The following is an 11,211-nucleotide window of genomic DNA, read 5'->3' as shown; positions in this document are numbered from 1 at the left end:
CTCTACAGGGCCGGCTCCTCAACAAATTAACAATAAAACTACAATGCAATACAATATAATACAAAGAGTGGACAAGAGAAAAACAAGAAGTATGATTTTAGGTTGCCAGGCACTTGTCACATCTACAGATAGAGGACCAGGTGCATATGTTCTCAGTTGAGTATATGGAGTTTACCTTTGATTTGTAATAAGTAGCTAGTAATTTCTTGACTGATAGAATGCTGAGGTTTGAGTACATGTGTTGGCGGATTGTTACAGGTAAAGAGTTCCAGATAAGTACAATGCGACTGAAATATGAGAAGGTAAATGTAGTTGGAAGAGTAATTTGACCTACATGATGTCGAAGCTTCTAAATTTGTACTATTGAAAGTCACATTCGTCAGGCAAGAATTTAGCTGTCATTTTTTTGTCGACGTATTAATTATCTACAATGGCCCCAGGGAACACATTTCGGCCCCCCTATAGATGTAGTTATGGTAGTTCACCCGGGCCCTTTGGCAATGTTCACAATACTTGTCCGACCGGTTCAGAGCCCTGTGATGATAGAAGTACACAGCATTTCGTCTACGTCGATATGCATGGTTAAAGCACTTCAAAGTAACTAACTTGGACGTTTCCAAGTAGGGTGCACAAGATAGATATATTATACAAAAAGCAAATATGTTTAAGTTAAGGTTGTAATCTGCGAAATATCTCAAGTTTAACTTAAAAGTTGCCGGCTCGTTCGCTTTTGACGCCCTCTTTTATCTGTCCATCAGAGGTCAAATGAACCGCAGCCGACTCACCTGGAAGGCAGCGAGAATATCCTTCCGCAAATGATATAAAATATCATAAACTTACTCATAATTGACAGTCTCACGAATGACGTATTCCTCTACCGTTCAGTTCAGTTTTAGCCCAGCTGTCGTGTACAGGAGAATCTCTACAGCGTTTTCAAGGAATGTTTCGAACTACTTTTATACCCGAACTATACTGTGTTCTGTGACCTTGACAGCCGTTCTTTGTTGTTGTTTTGTATCCCTTCTGTAAGAGGCAGCCCGTGTAGACACATACCCTAAACAAACAGTCTCCCAGTCGCATTACCAGACGTCTTAACATTGGCACTGGGGACTGAAGGTTCGTCAGAAAATCTTTTAGAACAGAAGTACGCTTAACCAGAAGTAAGTAAAATGGTCCGAAGTGACGATATAGGTCTACCGAAAGCAACAGATTTATGAACCATGTGCGATCACGCAGTTAAGTTCGGGGTCTGCCTGGGCATCTTTCAGGCCGCCATCTTGGCGCTCGTCATCATGGGCGCCACCTTCGCACCTGTCGGGCTGAAAGAAGACACCTTCCTCGAAACCACCTGCACAGTGACAGAAATTGGAGTCTCCGGAGTAGGGCAGTGTTTTTGGAATGGCCCTCCAGATTATCTCAATTTTACCTATACGTGTTTTGACATTACGGTTGAGTACACACCAGGAAATGGACGAAACAAGAGCCGAAACCAGCTACTGGACTATATCAGCATTTTGAAGTTCGGCCCAGAGGTATAAAAGCAAAGTTATGAAGACTATCTGTGATTTTGCGTAGAATTGTATACTAAGATGGTTGGAAAAGAACCTTCAAAACCGACTTGGCGTTGTAAAGTATTCATTTCATTCAACCAAGGTCGGCGCTAGTGGCCTGGTTGGGAGTGTCCTAGCCTGGCTTCTAGCCCCTGTTCGCTCCTCTGATCGCATTCAAGAAGACGTCGGCGACCTATATTTTTTTCAAAATTTATAGTCGACTGGCACTGACGACTTGGAAAGACTAGGGAGCAACCTGGTAGACCAACTCCCAACCAAAGATGATCTCCCCCCGACTGCATTTATAACTCAAATCCGTATGGTCTGAAGGTTTTGGACGGCCATTTCACGGTGACAGAGGCTTAACTTTTTGTCTACTTTTATTTTCACAGTGTTCCTACTACCCAGAGCCCTGTTATAAGAACAATACGATCAACGACCAGATGGTTGACGACTATTTGGAGGAATGGGGATCCGTCGGCCTACAGCATCCCTGTTTCTACAACCCAGTAACCAGCACCGGTGAGGTCGTGCGCACCATCCGCTACGGGAAGTGGGGAGCCTTCCACAGCCTGTTCTGGCCTTGCCTGGCCTTGGTGCCTAGTATCCCAGCAACATACTACACCTGGAAAAAGTACATCGTGGACCATCGCCTCAAGAAGAAGGGACAGTAAATTAAACATGGGGTCGTTTTCGCCATCACAAATAACGCTTGAGAAGTATTGTCCATGACTCATGGCCATATACAGCTTTTAATACAATGCATAAAATATGTAAATATGGTGGCTGTTGCCAAGTGACACTAAATATTACTACGGTAAAACTTAAACTGACACTACCATGGGGTGTGGGGCAGCAGAAGCATAGGGGATCAACTCCTTGTAGAACTGTGCTAATTCAGTTTTCACAAATACAATATGCTATGTGACAAATGTCGATTACATTGATTGCCACACACATACACTTTACGCGATCGTCCCAAGAAGTCATTGACAATTGCAAGCTACCAGAAACTGTAAGTATATTCTTACTCTGTTGCTTCCTAAAAATTGTACTATTGATACGGAAGCAATAGTATTAAACAACAGTTTAAATGATATCCTGGCATATTATTGATTAAAGATGCCGATTAACAAATACTCCAGCTTTCTAAGCTTGGCATTAATGTTATATCTTGAATTAATCATTAAATGTATGAATTAATGGAGGTTTATTTATGTTTTCCTTTTTATACACCCAGCCCTCGTGGGATTATAAGACACCAAAAATAAAATCGGAACAAATACATAAATAAATCATACATATAGCAGTCATTGTCACTCAAATTATTGAAAACGCAACATTTTGTCTATGAAGTCACGGTAACAATTCTCCGTCCTACTTGAAGTACCAAAAACCATCTTAGTTTGTCTTCCACTTCATTACTTCATGATATTGTGCATACAGCTGAAGTTGGGTAGGCTTGTTTCCTCATCATCAATACTTGTAAATCACTTTGATATAGCGGCAGGAAAATATAGCGGTTTGGGGAAAATGGAGCAGGTCACGGCACTAGATTTTAACGGTGGGAGCAAACATTACTGTTTCAAATATTAGTGATCAAATATCTGCGATGATAAAATTTTAGCTGTTGACCAGTGGCCGTTAAATCAGCTAAAATTAAGTTACAGTTAACAAATCAAGAATTACAGTATTCAGAAATACATTACCGACAAACAGTCCTAAAGAGAGGAACATACTTGCAACTCTACGGATACTTTTCATAATTATTGAGAAAATTCTACAATAGCCCCTTCAATACTTATTGTTTCTTGCTCATTCGCATATATGTACAATCATTAAAAGATATAAATAGGGCAAAAAGAAAACATGCAGGGGGGCCAGAAGCCTAGGTGGCTTTTCATGGGCCTCCCCCAAACTAGACAATGGGAAGTTTTACAAAATTATACATAATCAAAAGTAAGCAAAATTAGCGAAAGAACACATTGAAATTGTACCATAAATCCTAATGAAACAAATGGAAAAGAAGATGAACTACAAAATAAATTGAGTTGTAAACACAATAAGTAAGATTACGATATAGAATAAGTGTGATTACACGGTACATTATCAAATTACCATTTACAATTTATAAAGAAATAGATCAAAATTATACAAAATAATAACCAGAAGAATTATATGTAGGACGGATGTACTTGGATGTAGAAGATGGGGATCATTGTATTAATAAGGACGGTATTTGCATACTAGTAATTACCGAGAAACCTGTATGGTATGTTAGTGGTAAATGATGGTGATTTCATAGTTATTTGGCACAGATATGAGGTCGTGGATCTCTCGTTTCTTCTGTGTGGCCATGTTGATTTGATAATGTGGATGACATCCTATGGGAACCCCAAAACTGATGTGAGCGTGCGAATAAAAAAAGTTTGGCCAAAAAATGTTGCCTTCATTATGGCATCTGAGTAATCGGGAAGTTTGAACAAATGACTAAAAACACACAAAGTAGATCTATGGTATACTGAAAAATAAATTCTTCATTTTTGTTCTTTCACATATTCTTCTGTGACTTTGGAATTGACTTTGGCATTCTAAGACATCAGCATCCGTTTTCAGATTTTTTGGTGTGCAATGTCAAGCATATATTTTCTCATTTTGCGTCTGCTTTGTACGATTTTAAGTATGGTCAAAAACGTGTTGTTTTTCTTGAAACGGACAAAAATTGATACGCGCGCGCGGTAGTCATCCATATATTCAAATTAACAATCATAACAGACAACATACAACAATATATGCAGAAAACAACTTGTTAATTTGATCCATTGAAACCATTTTGTTTTACTTGCCAGCTTTAGTAAAGACCGTCCCACAGTGGTAGGGATAGTTCATGGACGTCCTGAAACCATAGAATGAAAATTAACATAAATAACATTGAAATGATACCTAATTGACACTTTCTAGCTACAACAACACTGATTATCATCTAATATCATATTGCAAATCAAAACTTTGTGTAAGCGTCACAGTATACTGCATTGTGTTCTGGTGGCATTTTCAGGCACATGACCATTCTTTATCTAAATTCCAGAAGCCTTAAACTTTGAGACCGCAATACATCACACTGCAGCTTCTCATGAGCACTCGAAACTGTGAACTGGCTTATAAACGGTAGTTTGCATGACGTACCTGGCGCGACCTGGCATATGAAGGGGCGCGCGCGGCCACATGGCCATGCGGACCACTCTCCTCTCCAGATGTCGAACGCGGAGTAAACAGCACAATCACCAGAGCCCGGTTCTTCCTGTCTCCACGAGTTGTACGTTCCAAGTGCAGAATCGTCCACCCACTCAAAGCTTCCCTCCTCGCGCTGATCGTGCAGGCCGAACCAGAAGGACGCTTTATCGTTCACTGACGTGTGTAAGGCGGTAAGGAAGGCGTTGGTGTCATGGTCTTTGGGCATGGCTTGGGTGCCGCCGTCTTTATAACAAGTCGAGTCCGCTGCGGCGAAGGTCTTTGATGTGTTAAAGGCCCTGAAGCAGATTCCGCGTCGTTTGTAGTATGTATAACCGTTTGGACAATATGCTGAAAACGCAAGGGTCAAGGACATATTGATATCAAAAAGGACCACTCATCACTCCAGCACTCACAAACCATTACCTGACACGTATGAGATTACGACAACTCCAGACAATATCTTTTTATTTAGTGTCTCAGATTTTTACTCCCTAACAGTACCATGTAATATAGGAGTGTTTTAGTTTCTGAAACGGTTAAAGAACACACAAAGTCAAGGGTAAGGAAATGAACACAGACTTAGTTTAGTCCATGGTTCAACCAACATAGTCCAATGTTGTAGTTTTTCTCACAGGATCGGTTAAATAACGCTGATATATCACCTGCACAGTATGCATGAGAATGTCCAGATAGTCCGGGGAAACACACCGAGACTCCTTCCTGACCAGGCGGCCCAATGGACCCTGGCCCCGCAGTCCCAGGCCCAGCTGCCCCCCTGGATCCCTTCTCTCCGTCTTGGGATCCAGCAGAGCCACACGGTTCTGAAAGGTGGATTTATTGTTTATCTAGCAAAACCTCAATAATGTTTAGAAGTAAAATCATTCAACATAAAATGAATAGACACATATGCAAAAGCCCCTGGCCATCTGTATGCCAGAGGCCTTAAACTTTGACCTTAGACTTCAATGCAGCACGCTGAACATGAAACTGTGAACTGGCCTATGGACTTGCATGACGTACCTGGCGCGACCTGGCATATGAAGAGGCGCACGCGGCCACATCGCCGGGCGAACCACTCGCCTTTCCAGCGCAGTCCTGCGTAAACGGCGCAATCGCCACGGCCAGCTGGCTCTCCCTGTTTCCACGAATTGTACGTCCCAAGTGCAGAACCGTCCACCCACTCAAAGCTTCCTTCTTCGCGCTGATCGTGCAGACCAAAAAAGAAGAACGCTGTGTCGTTCACTGACGTGTGTAAGGCGGCCAGGAAGGCGTTGGTATCACGGTCTTTGGGCATGGCAAGGGTGCCGCCATCTTTATAACAAGTCGAGTCCGCTGAGGTGAAGGTCTTCGGTGTGTTAAAGGCCCTGAAGCAGATTCCCCGTCGTTTGTAGTATGTATAACCTTTAGGACAATATGCTAGAAAACGCAAGGGTCAAGGACATATTGATATCAAAAAGGACCACTCATCACTCCAGCACTCACTAACCATTACCTGTCCTAATGAAAGATCATGAAAGTCACTTATGAGATTACGACAACTCCAGACAATATCTTTTTATTTAGTGTCTCAGATTTTTACTCCCTAACGGTACCATGTAATATAGGAGTGTTTTTAGTTGAGGATCCGGCTCTGAAACGGTTAAAGAACATACAAAAATCGAGAGTAAGGAAATGAACCTAGACTTCGTTTAGTCCATGGTTCAACCAACATAGTCCAATGTTGTAGTTTTGGTCACAGGATCGACAGAGTAAATTTGATATATTACCTGCACAGTATGTATGAGAATGTCCAGATAGTCCGGGGAAACATACTGATACTCCTTCCTGGCCAGGCGGCCCAATGGGCCCTGGCCCCGCAGTCCCAGGGCCAGCTGGCCCCCTGGCTCCCTTCTCTCCGTCTTGCGACCCAGCAAAGCCACACGGTTCTGAAAGGTGGATATATTGTTTATCTAGCAAAACCTCAATAATGTTTAGAAGTAAAATCATTCAACATAAAATGACTAGACACATATACAAAAGCCCCTGGCCATTCTTTATCTATTTGCCAATTTAAGACACCAATGCAGCACATTGAACATGCGCACATGAAACTGTGAACTGACTTATAAATGGTAGGTTTGTACCTGGCGCGACCTGGCATATGAAGGGGCGTTTCTGGTTACATGACCAGGCGTGCCACTGGCTCCAGATTCCGTAGTAAACGGCGCAATGGCCACTTCTCGGCTGTCCTCGACGCCACGTGTTGTACGTTCCAAGTGCAGAACCATCTACCCACTCAAAGCTTCCTTCTTCGCGCTGATCGTGCAGGCCGAACCAGAAGGCGCTCTTGTCGTTCACTGACGTGTATAAGGCGGTCAGGAAGGCGTTGGTATCATGGTCTTTGGGCATGGCAAGGGTGCCGCCATCTTGATAACAAGTCGAGGCCGCCTTGGTGAAAGTCTTTGATGTGTTGAAGGCTTTGTAGCAGATTCCCCGTCGTATGTAGAATGTGTAACCTTTGGTACAATATACTGGAGAGAAGACCCAATGAGAAGAGAACAAAACTCGTCACTCCAGCACTGACAAACCAATATCCTTATCTCCAAGCAGATCTATCGGTGGCAGGGCAGTCTTCAAAAGACCTCCGGTGAACCTTTGGATACTGCGTTGCCAGCGATAGATCTATTTCGAAATTACCATTATCCGTCGCATGTCAGAATACGACATCTGTATAGCCAGTATATCTAATATCTTTATTCCATAACAATACTATGTAAAGTAGAAGTCTTTACTGTTAAAAATCTGTCTTTGAGCTGCACAAATGAATCGATATGAACAAAAATCAAGAGTCTGAAAAGATTAACACGGACAACCAGCTTATTTTAGTCTAACTTAGTCAGCTGTTGCTAGCCTGGGTGCCATCCAATTACTACCGGGGCTCTTACACTCGCTACCCTGAGAAAAATAATCAGGGTAGCGAGTGTAGGATCTAGGAGCCCCGATAGTAATCGGATGACACCCAGGCAAAAATGTTGTAGGCTCGCACTCTGAAACGATTGAGTCAAGTTGACTGATTACCTGTACAATATGCACGAGGAAGTCCGAACAGTCTTGGGGAACACATCGAGACTTCTTTTTGACCAGGCGGCCCAATAGGCCCCATAAACCCTCGAGACCCTTTGGCTCGCACTGGTCCTTCCTCTCCTGTTGGTCCAGAAGGCCCCATGGCTCCCTTCTGTCCAGGAGGCCCGACAGGGCCAGCTGGCCCCACAGCTCCCTTCTCTCCGAGAGGTCCGACAGGGCCAGCTGGCCCCATGGCTCCCTTGTCTCCGGGAGGCCCGACAGGCCCCATGGATCCCTTCTGTCCGCGAGGCCCGGGGGGTCCGACAGGGCCAATTGGCCCCATGGTTGCTTTCTCTCTGGGGGGTCTAGGAGGCTCCAGAAGGCCAACTGGCCCCATGGATTCCTTCTCTCCGGGAGATCCGGTAGGCCCGACAGGGCCAACTGGCCCCATGGCTCCCTTGTCTCCAGGAGGCCCACTTGGCCCCATGGCTCCCTTCTGTCCGGGAGGTCCAGGAGGCCCGACAGGGCCAACTGGCCCCATGGCTCCCTTTTTTCCTGGAGGTCCGGCAGTACCAGGGCCAGTCGGCCCCATAGCTCCCTTCTCTCCGAAAAGCCCAGGAGGCCCGGCAAGGCCAGTTGGCCCCATGACTCCCTTTTCTCCAGGAGGTCCGACAAACCCACGCAGTTCTGAAAGATGGATTAAGCGTTTGTATAGAAAAAAACACACAAAAGGCGATAATTTTATCCTTCAGCGTGTCTTTTTAATACAAAATGTAAATATCCCAAAGACGCATTTAGGTGCATTGATATCATTGATACGATAGCCAGTGGCTGTTTATGAACTATGTTTTTTAGCCAGTAGATCATCACAAAGAGTCTAAGACTCGACACAGCAACTGAAAGTCAACTTATCGGACGTCTTACTCATCTCTTGAAGATGCTGCTCCAAGGCAGCAGTTCGGTTTCGCTCGACGTTCAGGTCACGTTTCAAGGTGTCAACAGTGATGGCCATGTCTTGTTGGTCACGTTTCAAGGCGTCAAAAGCGATAGACAGTTGGGACATATCGTCCAGGTCGCGTTTCAAGGCGTCGACAGTGATGAACATTTCCTGAACATGAAAACATACAAAACGTTAATTCAAAAGACATTTGAAGGAAGACAGAGGCAACTTAACTCTTGATATGAAGCTTCTTCAGAGGACACCTGAAAAGATTATAAACGAAAAAGGACTTTGGAGAAGTTTGGGGCATAAGTGTTTTATTACCTCTTTATTGATAAACGTCAGAGGGGTGAGTCCAACAGCGACCAGGCTTAGCAGCACGGCAATAGAGGCGGCAATGCAGCTGCGGTGGGAGTGGATGAAGTTCCAGAGATCACGGCCACGGCTGCTTGGTCCACCAAAATAATCTCTGTCTGCTAGAAAATAGTTATTTGGTTGCGCTCATCATAGAGTTTACTGGAGCGTCGTTTCATATCAAAATAGAAGTTCCATTGTTTGTATAAGCAAGACCGTGTCGTCAATATGCACGTGTTTGAAAATTCTAGATACTGCTTTCAATACATACGTAGTTACGTACCATAAACTTAGGCTTAACGAACATCTGACTTGCAAAGACATGGACTTGCCTATCGACTATCTCATATAAAAATGCCTACTCGCAGTTAGTTCAGAAGCAATGTTATCATTCTAAGAAATATTCCTGCTATCTCATTGATTTTTATCATATATCAAGCGCTCATATATCTTATCACTTAATAATTTCATCATATATAACATTTTCCCTAGTAATACATATTCGGTTATCTTATTATTATATCTTATATATTTAAGTGTTTTAATGATTGGGACAAAGTGTAGTTTAGATACATTGTAATCTATACTCAATTCATACACAAGTTAAGGCTGCGATTAAAAACTGAATAAACCATTAATTGATAGATTTATCAATTCGCCCATTTCCATCCATCCATTAATTCATAAGTCCTCAATTCTCTTCCATATCGAAGGCAATTGGCGTTTGCTGTAGATACTAATCTGTCCAAAGGCTGCGTTAGAAAGGAGAGGACTTCGAAACCGGTACTGAAAACTATGTTTTTTCTTACAATGATCTTTATTGTCTTTTGATTCATTCATGCAATGACAGAACAGAGGGACAAAAAGATATACCATGTTTTACCTGCTCCGGGGACATACAGGGGGTTGGGTATACACGCAGTGGCGTCTGCAATTGATCGGAAATCAGTCTGAGGCATGGTTGTGGTGTCTGGAGGAAAATTACAAAATTACATTTTTCTAGAAATTAACTATAGGATAGCTGTAAATTTATAGTTAATCAACAATTGATCTCATTACCAAAACATCATTAAAACAAAGATGTCAATATGTATGTATAATTGCCGGTAAATTGTTACGTATTTGTTTGTATCTGTGTTTGTTGATATTGGCCATGCAAATGACGCAAATGAATAAATGAAAAATAAAGATACAGTAAAAATGATTCAATATTTGTACATGTAAGAAAATAACATTTCCTCAAAAGAGAAAAACATATACACCTAGTCCGTTGATATTTTCAGAACATAGAAAAATGACAGTTTGTGACAGAATACATATCATTATAGCCTGTGATATGAATAAATGAATTCCCAGTGTCCTTGAAAACGTTCAGTCCCGTGTATACTTCAGATCTTGTTGACGGCGCGTTGAGGTTTCCGACGACGCCCACGGTATACATTAGAAAACAGGTCTCTGATTTTAAAGCCAAAGCGAGAAGCACAAAGCAAGACAAGAACGAGACGCCGTAATCGCAAATGAAAACGTTTTACCTGTTCCTGGGGCGTTCATCAAGTTGATCGGCACATTCGCAGCGGCCTTCGTACGAGTCTGAGGCTGCTTAGTTCTGGTATCTTGAGAAAAATAGCAGTCATTTGTTGAATTTTGCATACCAACTTATGTACCAAATTAACATGTCATCTGATAGTCACCAACCAATCACCAACAAAAACGAACCAGTCTGAGAATGCAAGACAATGCTCGATAGGAATTCGAACTTGGCGTATTACTAGCATCAACCATGAGCAGTCCTCACAACGTGCTCTCTTCATTTCAAATATGACTAACGTTGCAGAATGCAGAATGTCGTTACATTGTTAGATGATATGAAAGATTTCGCCATACCCTTGTCCGATGGCATTTGGGAGAGAAAGAAAAAGAACATCTTAAGAATACAAGACATACCACCGCCTGTGTCACCAGTCCGGGACTGCTGCTGTCCTCCCGACATGGTGCCACTTGTTATATATACTTGACAACAGAAAACGCGTCCTTCTTGAGGCTAGGCGCTTGTTGACTCCAGCGTAGCCCCAGACTCAAAAAGAAACTCAG

At 42.8% G+C, this 11,211-nt stretch overlaps 2 protein-coding genes and 1 long non-coding RNA gene across 3 annotated transcripts; 1 reads left to right on the top strand and 2 right to left on the bottom strand.

The window, feature by feature from the left end:
• The first annotated feature begins 1,109 nt into the window (after nt 1–1,109).
• Nucleotides 1,110–2,341, top strand: LOC136446549 (calcium-activated potassium channel subunit beta-3-like). Its single transcript, XM_066444972.1, has 2 exons — nt 1,110–1,532; nt 1,943–2,341. Exons 1-2 carry the CDS (start codon nt 1,221–1,223, stop codon nt 2,222–2,224), a joined length of 594 nt encoding a protein of 197 aa, XP_066301069.1. The 5' UTR covers nt 1,110–1,220; the 3' UTR covers nt 2,225–2,341.
• Nucleotides 2,342–3,344: 1,003 nt separating this feature from the next.
• Nucleotides 3,345–5,690, bottom strand: LOC136446547 (uncharacterized). The gene is made up of 3 exons (XR_010757589.1): nt 5,447–5,690; nt 4,737–5,132; nt 3,345–4,446 (listed from the first exon to the last, which is right to left on the bottom strand). It is a non-coding gene; the product is annotated as an uncharacterized lncRNA (long non-coding RNA).
• A 49-nt stretch (nt 5,691–5,739) lies between these two features.
• LOC136445770 (collectin-10-like) lies at nt 5,740–7,309 on the bottom strand. The gene is made up of 3 exons (XM_066443909.1): nt 6,908–7,309; nt 6,551–6,709; nt 5,740–6,200 (listed from the first exon to the last, which is right to left on the bottom strand). Exons 1-3 carry the CDS (start codon nt 7,170–7,172, stop codon nt 5,740–5,742), a joined length of 885 nt encoding a protein of 294 aa, XP_066300006.1. The 5' UTR covers nt 7,173–7,309.
• Nucleotides 7,310–11,211: the final 3,902 nt, after the last annotated feature.

This window comes from Branchiostoma lanceolatum, chromosome 12, assembly GCF_035083965.1.
Source record: "Branchiostoma lanceolatum isolate klBraLanc5 chromosome 12, klBraLanc5.hap2, whole genome shotgun sequence".
Taxonomy (NCBI): Eukaryota; Metazoa; Chordata; class Leptocardii; order Amphioxiformes; family Branchiostomatidae; genus Branchiostoma; species Branchiostoma lanceolatum.
This window is presented reverse-complemented; position numbering and strand designations above follow the sequence as displayed.

Bases quoted from the DNA above. Each gene is read 5' to 3' on its own strand.
- LOC136445770 (XM_066443909.1), bottom strand. From the start codon at position 7,172: ATGCCCAAAGACCATGATACCAACGCCTTCCTGACCGCCTTATACACG. The intron at 6,710-6,907 runs GTACAAACCTAC...TCCACCTTTCAG, and splicing joins CATATGCCAGGTCGCGCCAG to AACCGTGTGGCTTTGCTGGG. The intron at 6,201-6,550 runs GTAATATATCAA...TGCGTTTTCTAG, and splicing joins TTCTCATACATACTGTGCAG to CATATTGTCCTAAAGGTTAT.
- LOC136446549 (XM_066444972.1), top strand. From the start codon at position 1,221: ATGTGCGATCACGCAGTTAAGTTCGGGGTCTGCCTGGGCATCTTTCAG. The intron at 1,533-1,942 runs GTATAAAAGCAA...TTATTTTCACAG, and splicing joins TTTTGAAGTTCGGCCCAGAG to TGTTCCTACTACCCAGAGCC.